Raw genomic sequence first — 21,726 nt, 5'->3', positions numbered from 1 at the left:
TGCTTTTGCAGTTAATTTGGTCAATTTAACGCACCCATATCTGATTTTAAACATTTGAACAGTACAAAAATCATATAAATAAGGCAAGTGTGTTAATATTCCCATCTAAAAAGGACAACCAAAGACAAAAATGACCCACTGACACAAAAATCACAGAACAAAACATTTCCAAACAAAACCATTTCTGAATGTATAACAACTAGCGAGAAATAAAACCTCACATTCCAAAATGACCTTCATCCTCTTTATTATAAAAAGCCTCCACAACATGCCTGTGAGAAGCCATGCCTTTCCCCAGGATTATAGTAGTCTAGTCTAGTGAGTGTAGTAGGCTCGGTGAGACTACGTCACCAGCATCACGTGAACGCGCGTAACAGTCCCTCACATGTAGAAGTACAGCAGCTGCATGAGAGGGAGATGAAAAACCTCAACTTGAGAGTACGGATAATGAACAGCATGGATCCTAAAGACATTTAATTACCGACTGGGGCTGTTGTTTATACATTTCACAATAACAAAACGTCAAGTGTATGTTTGAAAAAAGAATGTCACCAGAATCATCACCAGAAAACCGTAAACATATCCAGTGATTAATTTCAGCTGATTATAATCGGCAGTTTTTTCTCTCTCCCTCTCTCTCTCGCAACAGGACACAATTCTTACGGTTGCTTTAATAGTTGAACGGCAGAGCGAGCGCGTGGACGCACCTGGGACTGAAGCTCACACATGCACTTGCACGCCGCGCGCTCCACTGCTTCACACGGGATCCGCGCGCCAGAGCTGGACTTGAGAAGCACTTCATCCCGATCCCGAGCCTGATTTTCCCGTGGTCCCTGCCATCTGTGTGTGGCTTCGACTCGGAAGGGAGAAAATGATCCAGCTACAGGCAAGCGAGGAGCTGGAGAAAAGCTGCGGCATATCGAAAAAGAGCATGATCACCAAGATTTTTAAAGTTCGCAAAAGGCGAGAGATGCTGTTGGTGCAGGTGTGCTTCATCTGCAGCGTCTTGTTCGTGGCGTGGTCTATGTCGGCGCTGCTTACCAAAACAGGTGAGTGGAAAGTGTTTATTGGTGTTTGGGTGAAGGTAAATGTCGCCAGTTATGCGTGTCATTATTGTTGTGTAGTGTGTGGATAATGCGCCGTTACGCGGCAGCTGTATAGAGACACTCGTCCTTTTTTGGGACGTCGGATGTTTAATTATTCACGGTGAGGATGTGGATGGAGGATACTGTTAGCAATGCGATCATCCTTTATTTTGGGATTCACATGAGGTGGATTGGCGGCATTTTTACATCGTCCGTTATTATTTTGGCTGTTGGCATGGTTACACGTTGTACTGTAACGTTATGTTCAGCAGTTGTAACGTTATCGTTGATCGGTATCGCGATGAATATACTAATTCCCAAAATATGTGATCAGCACAGATAGCCTGTTTTGATATAGATTATAAACACTTAAATATATAAGAATGGTTGCTTTAATTGCTTTCAAGGGCTAGCTGATAATTTATGCTGTGTGAGTTTGAATCATACCAATAGAGACAGAGTCAAACGTTTAGGCGGGTTTGGATTTTGAGGGGTGGAAACTCATGTCATAATTTCTTAGGGTACTTTCACACTAGCACTTTTGATCCGCAGTCGCGTTCGTTTGACGTCAGAGTTAACGCTGTCTTTTGAACTCAGTTGCTCACCTGTGAACCTTACCCAAGTTACCCTGAAAGAGGTGGTCTAGGGTATGGTTTGTGCGAACTCTGGTACGGTTAACTTCTGTTTTGAATTTCAATCGTACCAAGTAACGGAAGGTAACCGCCAACTGTACAGTACACTTAGTTTTCATAATGTTCATTCGTCTGTGTATGTATCACCTATCCGCTTGTTAAGTGGTGATGTGTTTGTGACGTATGTATACTGTTTCCGGGTCCAAGCCCCCACTCATTTGAGTGGAGAAATCATTCATTATGATCACGTTTTATTCCTATCACCCATTAAAGTTAATTTTATAAAAATAATCACTTTCTGGCCATTGGATATTAGGCATGGACATATATACTGCGATCGTGATTTTCGAAAGCCTTAAATCGCTTTGTAAACGTTTATTATTACCATTTCATGAGTCTCCCCATTCAGTTGAATAGAGTGCTTGGACCCGGAAGCCGCTTCGCGTGACGTCACACTTAACAAACGGATACCTTGACGACAGGCGGGAATGACCCACTGCGAACACAGTGATAATGTCTGCTTGTCTCGACAACGTCTGCAGACATCGCATGATGTTCTAAATCAGGAATGTCCAAACTCAGTCCTGGAGTGCTGGAATCCTGCAAAGTTTAGTTCCAACCTGAATCAGACACACCTAGCTAATCAAGCTCTTACTTGGCTTTCTAGAAACATCCTTGCTGGTGTGTTGAGGCAGGTTGGAGCTAAAATCTGCAGGACACTGGCCCTCCAGGACTGAGTTTGGACACCCATGTTCTAAATATTTGTAATTGCTTTCTGTTTTTTTTTTTTTTGTTGATGTTTTTTTGCGGCAGATAGACGCAAGTGGGTCTCTGTATTTTGTTTTTGGTAACAAAATTAAAAGATTCAGTGAAAGTAGAATGACCGTTATATGCTGACGTCTCCATTTTGGTGCTTTGCTTTTGTGGCAGCACTTTTAACCAAAGTTCCTTCAAGGCAGGTAATTTCACTCGGCGGCCATCTTTGAAACTCCTCTCTGGCAGAATGTTCGGGCGTTCTGTCTGAATGGGGAAACATAAAATTCTCCAAAATTGCCTGTCAAGCTTGTGATCAAATTTCATATTGGGAATCACCAATTACATTAAACAACAACTGTCTCATAAGTTCCGTTTCTAAGCATTCAAATCACATAAAATCTGCAGAAACTCATGGATGGTCTAAGCCCCTTTACCAGAGATTCATCAGGCTAGCAGTTGCTGATTGGCTGCTGTACTAGAAGGCAGTGCTTCATTCGCCATGTTGACTGTTACACATTTCCACATTCAAAACTATTCACCTTATTATTTGCATATGAGCGGGTACAGCCATTTAAATCTTTCTGTCTCGAGACTTCCAGGCTCATTCACTTCCATTTAATTTTTAGACGTTAAAAACAGCTTGTTGCGCTGCTTGATGTTGCAAGCTGATATTTTCTTATAGCTCTACTTTGTCTGTATAGTCATGCAAACACTTGTTTGTAAAGCAAGTGGTTTGCTAATTATATGCAGTATATTATTCCTAGTAATTTTTCCCATAGGCAACTGACAATTGCAAATGTAAATGTTAAACAATTGGGAAAAGGAACGCTCTTCCACATTGAAGAATCAAGGTCAATACAGGTGACACGTCTTGTGTATTCTATAGTCTTTGTTTTTACTAGTGACATGGACCGTGTCCTTTGTCGTCATGCCAACAACGTCATTCATTCTTTGATTTATAAAAAACAGGGAAATGCCAAAGACACTTTAATATGTTGTGTGTTTTATTAGACTGCACAGAGCAGTATTATAACAGAACCTTAATATATATTAAGTATGATAAAACTCCTTGGTTCTTTCCCATGGTATCATGACTAGAAGAACCAGAAGCGTTGGACTGTGCCATAATTAAAGCTCCACTGCTTTCATTCCGCGTCAGTCTCTCATCAGCAATTGCTTCAGTGGTCTCGTTTCACTTCAATGGCTTTCAGCTTTACTTTGCTTCATATTACCATGATAATAAGTTTTGAATACTTTCAGCTCCATGAACATGATTTCCCAAATGAAGACCACAACTCCCATGATTCCACACTCGTTGATGGCGTCATCAAACATACACCTTTGTTTGTTGTGAAAGTGCCCTCACGAGACTTTAATTGAATTGGTGCCATGTGCCTTTAATTTAAATGTTGCTTGATTTCATGAAAATCGCATTAATTTATTTGTTTACTGTGATGATTGATGCACTTTACTGTACATGCTGTTTATGGGCTTTTGCATTGTATGAAGGTTTCGACAAATTTTAAGTTGTCTTATAAATTCAGCAAGATTTCAGGAGACCAATGTTTAACATTCTTTCCAACTAGTAGCATAAACACTTTCATGTGAAAAAAAAAAGCTTTGGTGTTTACAGTTGTGCCAATTGGTACCTTATCATGATCAACTGAATACAGGGTTTTCAAAGGTGTAGTTTATGGTATATGAGCAATTCCAACACAATCTCCTGGCAATTTGTAACATTAGTGGCTAATTCATTTGAATTTGTACGATCTCATTCACACAATTTAGTACAACTTGCTCCTCATCCAATGACGGTTGGGTTTAGGGGCGGGATTGGGTGCCACGTCTCCTTTTTAAAATCGTTTTATCTTTTTATGACTGAACTTGTATGAATTTATACGAATTAGCCACTTAACTCACCATTCGGTGCAAATGTCAACCTTGTTACGAAAAAATAAAGATTTTATTTTTTTTTTTTTTTACCAAAATAGTGGAACCCTTTCTAAGTTGTTTTTGTAGGCTTGTAGTTTATATTACTGTAAAATACAAAACAATGTCTATTAATTCTTTCAAACAATAATATTTTATTAACCAATGACCAAAAGTGCTAATTTAACGTCTGTCACAGCCATAACTTAGAGATGTCACATCATTAACAAAGCTTTGTCCTCATGAATGTAGAACTTTTGATTAGCATTTTTTTTTTGTTTTTTTTTTGTTTTGCGCTGTGCAGTTTAATTCTTAGAATTTTTACAAAGTATGTTGTATAATGTGAACTGGCATACTGTACTCATAATGCATGTTTATTTCCCTATTTCCCTGTTTATAGATATATATTAACATTAACTTATACATTATATACATATATAAATTAAACCCATATATATATACATATCCCATGATATATTTTTAGTTGCTTTGGATGTTTTATTATTATTATTATTATTATTATTATTATTATTATTATTATTATTATTATTATTATTATTATTCCTTTTATATAGCGCTTTTCTGGACACTCAACGCACTTACACGCTTAATACACATTTTGGGGGAAACTCCTTATCCACCTCTGGAAAATAATATAATATAATATAATATAATATAATATAATATAATATAATATAATATAATATAATATAATATAATATAATATAATATAATATAACATAATATAATATAATATAACATAATATAATATAATTTTAAAAATATATATTTTTACTGGAAATGTCATGCAGATAACGCTGGAATTGCTCAGACTTTTTACTTCTCATCTTCTTTAATAGTTCTAGAGTGGTCTGTTGTTGTCATTAACATTTTCTCTCAGAACATGAAGCTTAATAAAATAACTGGCTGTAAGTAAAGCCTTTTCTGTTTGTCAAGTCTTTATATCGCGCAAAGATTAAGAAAGAAAATGGGAAAAGTTGCCAGAAATGTACAGCATCTCTAATATGTGGCAAATCTCTTATTGTAGATGTGAAGAAAATGATTACCACTCTTGGAAAAAAAAAAAGTACTACAGGCAAAAAAGGAGATACAATTTGGTCTCTCTCACAATTTTTTGTTGTTGATTTCATTGTTTTGAAGGCTGCACGATGTTGGAAAAATTTGACATTGCGATTTATTTTTTTCCCCTTTTCTTTTCCTTTTTTCCCCCTGCAATTTATGTTGCAATGCATACATAATAAATAGCAATGTAATTTCACCAGATTACTTAACTCTTTTTGCAAAGACTTTGAATTATTTGTAATGATTTTATAGGGGAGTGAATATTATTACACGCATACAGTGTAATAAACAAAATACAGCTATAAAAACAATGGTGTAGGGTTGCACAATATAAACATGAGATTTGTGGATTCACAGCAAAGTATAACCATAGCAGAGTGAAACTTTATCATTTGCATCTGTTTTAAAGGGATTTCAAGAGTTTAAAGCATTCGGGCACAGAAAAAATATATTTGTAAATTTATTTACATTCGTAAGAGAATTTATTGTACTGCATTAATACAATGAAGACTATACAGTTATTTTCATTTAATTTCCTAATTCAAATTTTATACCTGAATACTGTTTGACTCCCCGGAAAACCATAAAGCACTGTTTTATTACTATCTTATTACAATTTTTTTTTTTGCTCTATTGTAATTATTTTTGCTCGCAATTTGTTTGTTTTTATTTAAACAGGATTCACACTGTTCGAAAATCACTCTAATCCATCCGAATGAATGATTTTCTTTCTAAATAGAGCTATTTAGGCCATCTGGTGAATTGTCTTCATATCGCAATATACATAGCAGAAAAACGAAATATTGCAAATGTCTGATGTTTACAATAGCATGCTGCTCTACAATGGAGCAAATATTGAAGTGAAATAAACAGGGGTTTATGGTTTTCTGGGGAGATTCTAAGAGTATTCAGTTACAGAAATTGAATAATCAAATGTAAATTAAAAATGCATAGTCTTCATCATATAAATTGTTCAATAAAATGAATCTTTATTAAACATCTTTATGTTCTTAAAATGCTTACATAGTCACAGGTCTTAAAACACATGCACAAGATTAACTTTCATGCCATTATGCTTAAATTGTGCAAAGTCTCCACATGTCTCATTTGTTTTGACCTGTGGTTCAGTGTCATCTATAATCCCAACTCAACATTGCATATCTTGCGATGTGACTATTGCAGACACACACGTTGGCTGCTTCTCAATTCCAAGAATGCAGAGAACGGGATCGCGTTCTTGTAGATTCCGGTCTCACCAAGGAAGAAAGTACTCGGGAGACAGCGAGAACAGAACGCGTTCTATAAGAAATGAGATGCTGCATTCCTCCCTGGGTCTTCCTGATGGTCACATGACCTTCACACATGTAATGGAAAATTATTTAAATGTTACATTCATACAATGATTAATTGTTTTCCCCCTTTTCACTATGCATAAAGACCTTACAAACATACTTTGCACAATACAATTTTAAAACGAATTTCAGCAAATAAACACCCTAAATGTGTTTTTAAAATACTTACTTAAGGCTTATTCAAATTTTCATGTCCATGTTTACTTTCACTGTCTCATTTAGGGAAACTCCTGAGATAAATGAGTTATATCTTTGAACGTTAATAACCAATCTATATAAAATGCTTCACTTCCCACCTCCTTTTTAGTCACAATGACTTCTGGAACTTCTCGAGTAAGTTTTGCGCTCAAGAATGTCTTCGGAAACTTTCACGCATCACATGTTCTTGCGGTCTTGAGTTTCAGAACTGGGGTCCGTTCTTCGTACCTCGCTTAAATGATCTAAGATTATTTGGCAGATCCAGGATCTTTTAATCTTGATAACTGATCTCTCGCTAATTTGGTTCTTCAAACGAGTTCGTGAATTAGATTAGAATGTCTGGATAAACTGATCTGAGATCGCTGCGTGTGTTGTGATGGACAGATCTATCGATCCTCGAAATCATGATCAGCAATTCAACGATTGGCTGACGGCACAGCAGCTTAATGACATCATCTGATTAATATTCAATTATCCATGTGAGGAAAATTACATAAAATTAGCAGTAAACGGCTTGTTAAATATGACAATCAATAACTTTACACATTTGTTGTAAGCTGCAGGCTTTACACTTTCATGTGTCAAGAGTATTCATCATGTATTTCAATGCAAATCAATGTATTTAGTTTTACATTTAGAAAAGATTTTCTTTATTATAGTAGCTGTTTTTTAATCGGTGTAAAGAATAACTGGTTGTTTACAAAAGCGTTTTCATATTGGTAAAGGCGTCTGCAACTTTTGTGAAGCATCAAATCACCGGCATATTAACTGTCAAAACATGTTTATGACTGCATAAATGTATTATTGCTTTAAAAAAAGTCACATATTGTGGATTTCTATTATACACAATTTGTACTAAAGCGATCTAAAAAGTTCATATCAATAAGTTTTCTCTTTGCAACACCAGGTGGCAGTCTTTGTACTTTCATTTCGAGGGTGCAGATTACATACGTTTTATTAATATGTATAACTTAATTTATTTTATTAATGACTATAACTTTATATATATATATATATATATAGTTAAAAATATGTACCATTTTCCCAAGTGTATATAACTACTACTGTAAGAAAATATCAGAATTGGGAACATACTTTCTGTATTATCTTTGCTTGAACTGAGCCGATCTAATCCTGTTTATATGACTTGAACCTGCTCCCGATCAGGTTTGACCTAACAGAACTGTTGCTATGACAACAACTCTCGTATCAACTTTGAAGAACGAAATGATCCTGGATCGTGTCAAATCGTCAAAATCCAAATCCAGCTAATTGAGTAATCCACGTACGAAGAACGGACCCCTGAACTCTGCAGTTGATGATGACGTTACACCAAAACATGACACAAGAATGCTGAAGAATGCATATTGAGATGCAGCCATTGCGAAATCAATGCTCAAACGATATATTGTGCAGCCCTATTTTAAACCGTGTAGTGCTGAAACTAATATTGTAGCATTCTAAGAAATTTCTTAATTCTAACGTTGGTATTAAATAAACCACTATTAAAACATATACTGTATATAAAGGTACATACATTTATCAAAAAAGTTAAACAGTCAATAATCAGCAAGCAAATTACAACCAATAACACAGATAAATGCAACAGAACAATTTTGCAGATAAAAAAACAGTGCTTTTACAACAGTGACTTTTGTCTTTTTCGTTGAATAATGTTGATTAAAACAATAGGCTGCTCTTAGTTCCTGAACAACTGTTGAATTATATTTTAAAAGACAGATAATTCAATATTATTTGTCATGTAGGCCATTTAGCCTACTGAACTGCAAGAACATGTAGACAACTCAGCATTTATGCAGAGAGAGAGACGCACACATGCAAATTAGGATTGTGACAGTATGATAACCTTGGATAAAAAACTCACGGTGTCACGGTATTGTGGTTACTGCTTTAAAATGTTTATTTAAATGTCTGGGTAAAAATAACACATTTTTCCCCTATTGAACACATTTTTATTTGTAAGAAATGTTTAACATATTTTGGAACAGTAGCTTTTGATGTGGAGGGTCCATTTCTGCTGGAGCTACTGTTGCCCTAAAAATAATTAAATTAAATATTCACAGAAAACATGTAAAAAAAATAAACTGTACATATCGTAGGAGTGGCATAACCGGAAATTCTGGTGGTTTTAAAACCTACTGCAAACCACAGTAATCCTTGAAACCAGTTATCATCTCATGCCTATGTGTAAGTAATGAGTTTCTGCTGCATCTTGCGCTGGATTCTTTTAACTGATAAAAACCTGAAGCACGTGAGTTTCAGCATTAACTGTGAGATGAGCCTCTTGATAAATAAAGTGTGGTGGGCCGTAACACCATAAAAACAGCTTTAAGCAGCCTGAATGAGAGTGTGAGAGGAGTGTGAACATGAGGGACTGCTTTGTGTTAGAGAGCGAGCAGCAGCTAGTCTGTATCGGTAGTGCACCTGTACCATCTCTAACTTTACGCTGTCCTTTAAAATTATGGACAAAAGAGCAGTTCATACTCACACTTTAACACTTGTTTAATCACTTATTCATGCTGGGTATACAGAGCAAAGGCTATAGAATACACAACACGTCACTCGTATAGTTTTTAATGTGTCAAGTGGATGTCAATATGGCAACTGAAGCCCGCCTACTAGTACAGGAGCCAATCATCGATCGTTATCGACTGACATTTCTCTGGGAAAGCAGCTCAGACTGTGTGTTTTTACGATGTTTTTTTTTTTTTTTTTTGGTGATCCACAAGTGCACTGGAATCTCAGCGAATACTTGCTTCACAGAATTAAGAAATATATCCACATAAAGCTTGAAATCTGTACACTTAAATGAACCAACTGCACTTGAAAACAAAAGCACATCAGATGACTACTCAAACACCCACAAACTTGTAAACAAAGAGTCACTTTCATTTCTGCAGGATATATACCTCAAGACCATCTTGTGAATTGCTTTAGAAGACCAGTGCGATCTGACAATCATTATTCAGAGGATGATAATGTATAGGACGGCCATAAATGAGATTGGTGTTTTGATCTCGTACTTTTGAGTGCGCGTGTGCATGCGCATTAGCGCAGCAAATGTTTAGAAACAAAACTCATGAGACCGTTTTTGTTTAATTTCCAAATATGTAATGTAATCGTGAGCTTGGCAAACAGTTTTAGAAAATTTGATGTTTTCCCATCAGACAGAATGCCTGAGCAAAATGCTTTGGAAGCGTTACAAAGATAATAACTGTGTGAAATTACTTGCCTTAAAGCAAGGGTGTCCAAGCTCAGTCCTGAAAGGCCGGTGTCCTCCATATTTTAGTTCCAACCCCAATTAATAATAGTATACTAGAAACTTCCAGGCATGAGTATTGAAGGACGTTGGAGCTAAACTATGCAGGACACCAGCCCTCCAGGACCGAGTTTTACACCCCTGCCTTAAAGGGACTTTGATACACAGCCAATGAAGGCAAAGCAGGTAGGGAGGGGCTGCATGATGAATCAAATGAAATCGATATCAACATATATTATGTGAAGTAGTCAACATTTGAAGTCGATCAAAACATTTATTCAGAGGTATAATAAAGTTATCTAACAACAAACTTTCTTGTTTTTTTTGAAAAACAATTTTGAACTTCAAATGTACTACTATAAATCACAAAATTAAAGTTGCGATGGAACCTTTTCACAAGACTGTTAAGCCCGTTTTATATTTCAAGAACACTAGTTGTGTGTAAAGTATTAAATGTGTGAAATCGCTACTTGGGGGAAAAAAATTTAATTAAAATTTTGTCAGTTGTCCGAAATTAAACCAAAGCCGTTTTCCCGCAAAACGCTGTTGTCATGACTGTCAGTGTATGACATTTGCGATTGGACAACACTTGACAACAAAAAGTTTTTGAATTGGTTAGGATGTAATTTTCCAGAACAGAAAATTTGAGATTATTGGACCAAGAAGCGTGGATTAATTTTTGTTCAGTACAGCACAAAGCTGTTCTGTTTGATTTGCAATAAGATTTCTGGAAGAAGATTTCTGGATTGGATTTCTGATGTGGAAATGCTACGATGAAAAATTGCTGACAATTAAATTGTCATTTATCATTTTGCCACTTTTACACTTGCTATTAATGTATTTTTTAAATAGATTTTAAAAATCTAATTAACCAATTCGCCCATTGGCCGCTGTCGCCAATGGCTTGCATAGTTCGGGACTTGTAGAGCTGCGTATCGATGGATTACTCTTTAGTGTTTGGACTCTCAGCAGTGAATAATAAAACACATTGAACTGAACTGACCTAAACTGAACTAATCTAAACTGAACTGAACTTAAACTTTAAATCTGAACTACACTGTTTTAATTCAATATAATCGTGTATGTGAAGCTGCTTTGACACAATCTACATTGTAAAAGTTCCTCTACAAATCAAGAGGAATTGATTAAAATAAAGTATGTGTATGTATATTAAAATCAAGTTTTGTTATAACAAATTTGTCCAGACTTTTGACATTTACAATCAAATCAATTTAGACTTTGTGAACTTGTTTCAGCCAGATACCAAAAGCTGAACATTTTGCGCTTGCATCAGTTTGTCTCTGAACTTTTAACTCCCAGACAGCTTTTCAGAAAATGGTTGCAAAAATGTTAGTTTTGAGCCCTGTATTGTTGAGAGGTATTCTTTTTAATAAACATTTGTTCAAATGCACCACAATTTATTACCCATATTCACTGAAAAATGGATGGGAATCTTGAAAAAATGGGCTAATATTTATCCGTTTATGCTGAGCACTGTACAGTGTAACCCCCAATTTCATTCCCTATTAATAAAGGCATGTCTTCTAATGATCATTAGGGCCACTCACTGTCATTTCTGTTGATCACATGAATACAATAGCCAATTATACTCACTCAAAAACACTCAAAAAGCAGGAACTACTATCTCACTTTTTTATTTCAGTACTTTGTTTTTTGCACATTTATTATTTATTTTTTTGTGTTTGTTCTAATTGCTCTTTTTCTCTTCTGTGCTTGTACTTTCTTTGAGCAGGTAAAACGAAAGCTTCAGTTTATATATCTGACTGCTTGTATAAAAAGACACAATTGTATTCTTGTGAAGTAAAGTTTTAAATTGTGGACTAAAGGCATCATTAATGCATCGTGTTATTGAATTGAACAGAATTGTTTACTACTAGATAATCATAACTCAACCAAGAGCCAGTGTTGGTTCTTTCTTTGAGTACATATACCACATTGGCATTCAGAGATTTTCTGAAACAAACCTAATATTTATTAATAATTAATAATTGATCATTTGAAAGAAATATGGTACATTTAAGATTTAATGACTAATCAAGTGAAGTAAACTTTTTTTGTTCTATGGCATATAATAGGTTATCAAAAAAATAAAGTTAGATCTTGGTTCTGTGAATCAGTTGTTGACTGTAAGATTGGATTAGATTTAGGCTTTTCACTAAAAAGCAAGCAGATAAATATGAGCTTTGCCATATTGAAACAAATTGAAACAAAAGTTTTTTGTTTTTTTTCTTAAGGTCTAGATGTGACATTTTGATCAAATTATAAGGTCAAGGTTAGTTTTTAGGAAATATTTTGAATTCTGATGACCTTCTGATGAGCAGGTCAGGGTGAAAAGCATGAATATTAAACCAACGTATGTGTACATCATTAGTAAGAAATAAGGTAATGCAAGTTTGGAAAAACCATGAATTCATTACATGAAACTAGTTTTGTGCAGAGCCCTGCGTCCCACGTTGATCATTAGCTGGCAGACTGTCTAATATTGAAAGAGACAGTTTTTTTTTTATCTCTCCATAAGAGTGCTGCGAAAGAAGGTGAAGAGGGAATTTGTGGGAAAGCAGTTTTTATGAATTGGATTGCAAATCACATCTGTAAGATGGATGGAGGATATAGCAATCCCATGTGTAAATGTAAGTATGGAGATGAAAAGCATCCTATAGATAGAGGACACAGCAAATGAAATCAGTTCCAGGCAGTCTCACACAGATAATGAGTTTAGCTGGTTGCTGTACATTTCATGGCAGTTTGTAAATTCAATAGTTCACCACAAAAAATAAAATTGACTTGCTCTCATATTAACCTTTTCCATAAAATTTACATACTGTTATGGAAATTAAAAGGACTCATAATTGATGTAGATGTTTACATATACATATTCATATACATATATATATGAAAATTAGTTTCGGCTTCCCATCCAATGTAACAAGGGGGCGGAGCCAAGAGCTCACCCGCTCTCTGTTTGACAACAGACTGTGAGACTGAGCAGGAGTGAGAGGAACAGCATTCAGCCGTACATGTACGACTAGAACACAGACCAAGCAGAGAGCACAAAATCATTTGTGTCTTTGTATAGTTTTACAGAAAACTGTGTGCTAGTTAAAAGTGAAGAGCTTGTACACCGATACGACGCAGAGCGGCGCTTCTGGTGTGCGACCTGCAGGCAAGTTTGTTATGCAACGAGCTTGCACTTTTCCATCTGCACCTAGTTAAGATTACAGGGAGCTTCTGTGAACATGAGAAATGCAAACGGCTGAAGTTTAAGGTAGACGCAATGAAAAGCACACATGTTTGCAAACCTACCTAAAGATACAACCAATAATTCCAATTAGAGTGATAATGTGGAGAATATTGATCTTGTGTTGAGCCCAATAAGCCTCACATCTAAAAATAGAGCAAAGGTGTTCCTTTAGCGATTTCGCTTTGACTCTCGCTGAAAATGGCGGACATGCATCGACAAACTGAGGATTTGATGACGTGCCTGTCAATTAATATTGGTGGGCGGGGGGACCGCACTCCTATGTCGAGTTGCGGTCACTTTGAAAAAGGCTCCAATTGGTCCACCGTTTTTATGTTGTTAAATTGAAAAAAAAAAAAAAGGACAGGGTGTGTTTATATCACCCCAATATGACAGTCTATACACTATACTTACACACATGTCTGTCCAAACAGCTTGAAAAGTAGATTTTTTTACCATAGGTGCCCTTTAATATTTTACTGTTAAACTTCAATATTGCAAATTATTCTTATAAATTATTCTTAGCAAAAACACATGCTGCATTGACTTTTTTCTTTTGGCACAGCTAGTGATGGTCCTGATGTTTCAATCAAGATGTCAGAGTTGTACTGAAATTGGTAAATTGTGAGAACAGCATTTTAACTGCAAATGTGACCTTTGTTCATTCTCGTCACTTGCTGTCATGAGCTGTAAACCACATCATTAAAAAAAATATATATAGAATTTAGAGTAAGATTTTTAGATTTATAGAATTAGTGGTAAGTTAAGCTGCAAATTAACTGCTGTGAATTGTACACTAAAAACTTGTTAAATTGACAGTAAAAAGCTGTGGTTGTCAGAATTTTACTGGTAGAAAATGTATTATTCAGTTTAAAGTCTTATAATCCAATGTTTTGAAGTACTAATACAACAAATCAAACCTTTGTTAAACAGACAAACACATGATGCAACTATAAGCATGTGAGGATAAGTCATACAGTACAAATGCTCATCACAAATAACTTTTCCCACATGCAGAGAAGCATACTAATAGAAAGTGTTCAGTGTCATTCACACAACTGCATAAAATTAGATCAATTAGAGTAAACATAATAGTCAAAATTAGATATAACCTAAAACTCCAATAAACATACCTTTTTGAAAAAAAAAAGTCATAAAGAGAAGTTCCATGCAGGTAATTCTATGAGTCAATGAATGGCTATTCACCATAAACAGTACAGTTCAAGTAATATACAGTAAATTAGCCCTCTTTTTTTTCTTCCCTAATGATGTTTAACAAAGCAAGGGATTTTTCACAGTGTTATAATATTTTTTTTCTTCTGGAAAATTTCTTATTTGTTTTAATTTGGCTAGAATAAAAGCAGTTTTATTTTTTTTTATTATTAATTAATAGTAAGCAGGTAATGTGTATTGTAAAAACCTCGAAAATTAGTATTTTTCTCAGCCTCCTGTGTCTTGATTTATTATTTTCAGTTTTACGGCAAAGAATAGAATATTTTCATAGATTTAAACAATAAATAACAGAACATAAACATAATAGGCAGAGAAAAATGCTCTTGTAGAAGAAAATTCTAGACGGCATTTAAAGGTTTTTGCATCTGAACTCTTCGTTTATATAGCACATTTATTGTGTATGGCCATACACTTAATTTGCTGCAAAATTGAAGAGTGGGGGGGATGGCGGAGGGCTGCCGTGGATGAAAGCGAAGAGGGTTGGGGAGTCGCTGAAGAAAGTGAAAGTGAAGAGCAGACAGGGGAGAAGGGCGGTTGAGGAGGAGGATTGATAAAATGAGGTACCGGATCAGATTTCAGAGGTGTATTTCAACTGTATGTAACTGTATATTACAGTTATTAACCCCTTACTCTTATAGAGGTTACCATATTTATACTGTAGCTTTTTTTAAAGTACATGTTTGTTTTCCAAAGACCTTTCTAAACCAAGCACAGATCAAACAGGCTCTCCAAGCACATCTCCAATACAAATGACTATCTCATTACAGGGGATTTTGCATCACGCTCTTCCACTTTACTCTCGTCGTCTCCTAAGTGTACAGCATTGCCGTCTGGCTGAGCAATACTGGTGGGTGCAGTTGAGTTTAATTATGCCAAAATTACAAGCGGCTTAAGGGATTACCTGCACATGATATTGTAATGATGAGGATGCTGAATATGTGCTTTCTGCTTAATGGCTCTGCGGATGCTGGCATATCTGATAAGCCTGTCAGGAGTCCATCTGGTGTGCACTCACGCTGTGATTACAGAACCTCACACCTAACACGGGCCAGCTTCCCGAATCTCGTTCCTCTTGCACCTTCTCATCGTCCTCCACCGAGAGCTGGAGTGGGCAGAAAATGCTGCTTAATGAACTTTTACGTCTGCCGAGTTCATTATCCTGTCCTCCTTCTGTGACTCTTCGTTATACAACTTTACGAGCTCTTTTTTTTCCCTCCGCTTCTCATAAGCTGTAAGTGGGTCATTCTGTTCTTGATTTAGGAGCAGTTGGAATATTTTGACAGGTTTTGCTGCAGTACATTTTAGTGAGTGTGTGTTTTTTTCACTTTGTCTGGCTATTTCTAATGTACTTCACGGAGCATTAATAGAATCAGAAATGGCTAGTAGAAGTGCACTGTATGGGGATAATTCAATCTCAGAATGAAATTATCGTTTTGCAAATAATAAAAAGCATTTTATACGTGCATGCAAAGATAAATTTTTATCGCAGCCACTTTATTAGGTACACCTTACTAGTACCGGGTTAGACCCGTTTTTGTCTTCAGAACTACCTTAATCTTTTATGGCATTGATTGAGGAGCATTGCTCAGATATATTAGTTAATGGAGAAGTAATAAATATTGTTGATCATTTTAAATATTTAGGTATAATTATTGACTCCAATTTAAATTTTAAAAAACACATTAAGAAGGTTTCCAAAAGTGCTATAGCAAGCCTGAGGGTCTATAGAAACATTAGGCATCAGTTACCTATGGCTGCTGCTAAACTTTTTATGAATACAATGATTTTACCACATTTATCTTATTGTGCTACAAGCTGGTCGCATACGAACATTACAACATTAAAACCATTGTATGTTATATATAAACAAACTGTTAAAATTTTATCTAAAAAGCCAAGGAGCTATCATCATTGCAACTGTATTGCACAACAAAAATTACTAACGTTTGACAATTTCTTATTTTATGCTGATGTGTGTTTAATGTATAAAATATTTTATGGTCTTGCACCACCACCCCTCAAACAATGTGTGATTCTCGGCAAGGACAATATAAGACAGACTAGGTCATCTGTTAGAGGTGATTGTTCAGTTAAACTTAAGAGAACTGCTTTTGGACAATCAGTTTTTTTAGTTAAAGCAGCAGAAAGATGGAATAAAATACCAGTGTATATCAGAGAGAGCAGCACATTTAATAATTTTAAAACTGTTCTTAAAATCTGGCTAAAACAAAATCAAATATGCAGCCACTGATTTGATTTCATTTTATTGACAATGATGTATTGTATTTATTGTACTGTAAGTGTATATTGTATTTGTTATAAGTGTTAAATTTGTTACTTCCTGCCCAGGGACTACAGATGTAAATTAGCTTTATAGCTAACTCTGGCACAACATGTCATGTTTTACATTGTCCCTGTATAAATAAATAAAGTAAATAAATAAAAAATTCAACCAGGGGCTGGAAATAGTCCTCAGAGATTTTGGTCCATATTGACATGATAGCATCACACACTTGCTGTAGATTTATCAGCTGCACATCGATGATGCGAATCTCCTGTTCCACCACATTGCAAAGGTGCTCTGTTGGATTGAGATCTGGTGACTTTGGATGCCATTTCAGAACAGTGAACTCATTGTCATGTTCAAGAAACCAGTCTGAGATGATTCACTCTTTATGACACAGCGCATTATCCTGCTGGAAGTAGCCATCAGCAGATGGGTACACTGTGGTCATAAAGGGATTGACATGGTAAACAACAATACTTAGGTAGTCTGTGGTGTTTACACAATGCTCAGTTGGTACTATTGGGCCAAAAGTGTGCCAAGATGGCGTCCTCCACACCACTGCACCGCCACCAGCAGCCTGAATCATTGATACAAGACAGGATAGATCCATGCTTTCATGTTGTTGACGCCAAATTCTGACTTTACCATCCAATTGTCGCAGTAGAAATCAGACCAGTCAACATTTTTTAAATTTTCTATGGTCCAATTTTGGTGAGCCTGTGCAAATTGTAGCCTCAATTTTCTGTTCTTAGCTGACAGGAGTGGCACCTGGTGTGGTCTTTTGCTGCTGTAACGTGTTGTGTTCAGAGATGCTCTTCCGCATATCTCTGTTGTAACGAGTGGTTATTTGAGTTACTGTTGCCTTTCTATCAGCTCAAACCAGTCTGGCCGTTCTCCTCTGACCTCTGGCATCAACAAGGCTTTTGCGCCCACAGAATTGCTGCTCGCTTCTCTGTAAACCCTAAAGATGGTTCCCAGTAGATCAGCAGTTTCTGAAATACTCAGACCAGACTAGCTGGCACCAACAACCATGCCATGTTTAAAGTCACTTTAATCACCTTTCATCCTCATTCTGATGTTCTGCTCGAACTGCAGCAGATCGTCTCATGCATTGAGTTGCTGCAATGTGATTGGATCATTAGAATCCATGAGTGGATTGTGTGAGTGTGGGTAATTTTTTTTGTTATTTTTTAAAAATCTTGATGTAATGTTAGTAAATTCGGAGTGTTCTAAATGACAAGGTGGTTTGTTTGGATAAAATATGCCCAAACCATCTCTGTACTGGCTTTTCATACAACTTCTGTCAAACCACATATGCTTTCTAGCCCTCTGGCCAGTTCCTCAAGCAATGCAAAATGTGCTATTCTTAAAACCAGTTCAAACACAATTAACACCATTTAAACACACTTTAACTACAGACTTCTCATTACTCGCATTTAATATCTGGGGTGTTTTAGAGAAACTACACTACCTTACAAAAGTCTTGTCGTCAATCCCAGTTGTAAGAGCAACAAATAATAACTTGACTTCTAGTTGATCATTTGGAAAAGTGGCATTTCTGATGAATCATCTGTTGAACTGCATCCTGTTGGAATATCTAGCCAATTCCATGCGTGTTCAAGAAAAAAGGTCTGGAGAGTGTTTTCCTCAATGCCAAAATTATTAGTAATTTATTAGATAAAATGAATAATTCGATGACAGAGCTCTGGGTTACTTTACCCCAATGCAATACAAGAATTACATTCAGGAGGTTCGCAACTAACATACATTTCCTGACTCTAGCATATATACACAACTGATATTAACAGGTGGAGTTTTGGTGTAACGTCATTTGTCAGTCATTGGTCAGTCCTCCATTGGCCACACCCCAGACATACTTCCTCTTTTTCTACGAATTCTCTGCACAACAAAAAAAGCATACAACTTTCTGCGTTCTGTGTTCAGTTTTAACACCTCTCTTCAGACAGGAAGTTTCTGCAGAGCTGAATTTAATTTTGGACCCGCATCTATCTACTTCTGCAAAAATGCTAATTAATATGCACAGCACTCACCCACAACATTAAAAGTTCAGTTAATATATGACCCTTACATGACCAATACAAATAATTGTTTGATTAAAAGAAAAAGAGACAAAAATAATTTAAAAAAATGACTCCTATTTTACAACAATTTCCCCCTTTTCTGCTCCTCTCTGGAGCAGACAAAACCAAAAACAGATAATCAAATCCCCACACATTTTTAACTGTCATTACTGCAGGCCTTTGCCTAAATCTTTGTTTTACCTCTTATTTAAAATAATCGTTAACATCATAGTGCTCATTCATTATGTTAGATGATGCCTATAACACCCTTTAACTCAATTTCTTTAACTTTTCTGGATTCAGTTTATAATTTCCACACTCTTGGTTCTCCTCTTCGGTGGTGCAGTCTCTTCCCTCTTGAAGTCACTCCGATATCTTCTTTTAATAAGATTTATACTTGCTATATTCAGGCTTATTACTCCCAACACTCTTATTAACTTCCAATTATCCCATAATTAAAATTTTCCATTCTTATACACTTTATCAATAAAGGTGGGGTTGTTTGTTTATTGATTTTTCTCTTCCCCAATAACACTAGAATTAAAATTAGAATGAAAATAATAAAAATGTAAACACAAATTTAAAACTTCAACATGTAAAAATAAAAATCTGATCAGAAGGTCATCCATTCCCATAAAGACATGCTCCAACTAAAAATCCCACTATATAATTAAGATCAAAGATCAACACTTGTGAAAACAATTGTGATTGGAATTAGAAATTCACTAATACAAAATTATAATCCCCTTGAATAGTTCAAACTGAATTTCAACATTTTAAATTCATTATAGCACAAAAATTACAATTGAGATTTAGGATAAAAAATCAACAGCTTCAAAGTAGGATTCAACTCAACAATTATTAAAATAAAATAAAAGATTCAGAACTCAATCGTAACAATGTTATTAAACTAACAACTCAAACTCGTCACCAAATGATTAAAACCAAAATTCAAACATATTTAAACTAGATTCTTTTTTTTTCTCTAAATGTCTTAAAATGGGAAAATCAAAAACACAACAATGTGATTAAAATAAAATAAAAATCTTAAGAATCTCTTTAAATAAAAGGTTCAAAAACAACAATGGCTTAAAATAAAATAATCTTCAAAAATGTGTTCAAATAAAAGAATCTTAAACTCATAATGGTGTGTTTAAAATAAAAATAATCTTAAATATGTCTTAAAATAAAAGATTCAAAAAGCATCTTAAAATAAAAGATTTAAAAAAAAACATTGAATGTCTTAAAATAAAAGATTATGTAAAAACATACAAATGTCTTAAAATAAGATAAAAAAGCATTAGATAGGTATTAAAATAAAAGATAAAAGCATATTTTCTTAAAATTAAAGATAATAAAAAACAAAAAAAGTCTTCCCATAAAAGATAAAAAAAAATAATGTGTCAAATAAAAGAATAAAAATAAAATTCAAAAACGTGTTTTATGATTCAAAAACGTTTGTTTTATTTTATTTTTCCTAAATTTTCTCCAATCTACTTTGTCCAATTCATTCATACATTAATTCTCTTTAAGGCTTAGTCCCTTTATTAATCTGGGGTCGCCACAGTGGAAGGAATCGCCAACTTATCCAGCATATGTTTTACACAGCAGATGCCCTTCCAGCCGCAACCCATCTATGGGAAACGTCCATACACACTTAATCACACACTTTCTGTCAGATTGTCATTTGCTAGTAAATCTTAAGTAAGTCTTATTTTCTCTTTCTATTTTAGAATTTAATGTGGTTTTCGGTTCCCCTTTTTGTGTTGGCCTGTATCTAATATACAGTTGGCCTCATGCATTGGTGTTGCAGCGTGTTCAGCTCCCACACCAATACATGCTAACACACTCCAATTAGATATCAGATATCCCCTTTTTGTGTTTTATCCCCCTTTCGGCCTGGGCCTAGCTCCAGGCTGTTTTTACACCCCTATGTTGACTGTCAAGTTAATCCGGCAAGCTTCACACCTTCAGCGACCTGTTTAGAAAAATCGGGGATAAAGTTGTTAATTTGTCATTATATAATCTCTACATAAGAGATCCACTGCACATCAAAGCTGCACCAGGTCCCGAACACTGCAGTCCTGTAAACAATTCAAAAGTCATTAATTCCATTGTCTTGTTCCATAACAAACTAATACCCCTCAATATGATTTTTATCCAATTCAGTTTGGTCTGTGCACAGAATTTTGCCAATTGTGTTTACATTTTTATCAATTTTCTTTACCTTTCCCTGTAATTATTAGTCTTACACCATCCCTAAATTCATGCTTCCAGCCCATTACTTGCTGCAATTTAAAATATTCATTATTTCAGTGTTTATCGTTATCCAATCTAATTCTTACTTAACATCTATTTGTTTCTAGATCGTCTTTCATTAAACACTTCATCACTGTCTGACTGTCCTCTTTGCTTGCTGGCCACTCCTCCATCCATTCACTATAGCTGTCAATCATGACTAGCAGATATATTTTTATTCACCTGCTCTCCCATATCTCTATAATCAATTGTAACCTCACCCTCATTCTTCTCTTGCAGTTTCTGATACCTC

The 21,726-nt window shown here is 35.3% G+C and overlaps 1 protein-coding gene across 10 annotated transcripts in view; it reads left to right on the top strand.

Annotated features, from left to right (window-relative positions):
* The first annotated feature begins 329 nt into the window (after positions 1-329).
* The window catches only part of slc24a4a (solute carrier family 24 member 4a), a 104,726-nt gene continuing 83,329 nt past the window's right edge, over positions 330-21,726 (top strand). For 5 of the 10 annotated variants that reach the window (XM_087288998.1, XM_087288996.1, XM_087288995.1 and 2 more), the window contains exons 1-2: positions 330-528; positions 650-1,049. In XM_087288998.1, coding sequence (XP_087145124.1) covers positions 872-1,049 — 178 coding nt within the window. In that variant the 5' untranslated portion in view covers positions 330-528; positions 650-871. 10 annotated transcript variants of the gene reach the window in all.

Source organism: Danio rerio, chromosome 17 (assembly GCF_052040795.2).
Source record: "Danio rerio strain M-AB ecotype USA chromosome 17, GRCz13ab, whole genome shotgun sequence".
In the NCBI taxonomy this organism is placed as follows: Eukaryota; Metazoa; Chordata; class Actinopteri; order Cypriniformes; family Danionidae; genus Danio; species Danio rerio.
The sequence above is the reverse complement of the archived record's forward strand: the minus strand, read 5'-3'. Positions and strand labels throughout refer to the sequence as shown.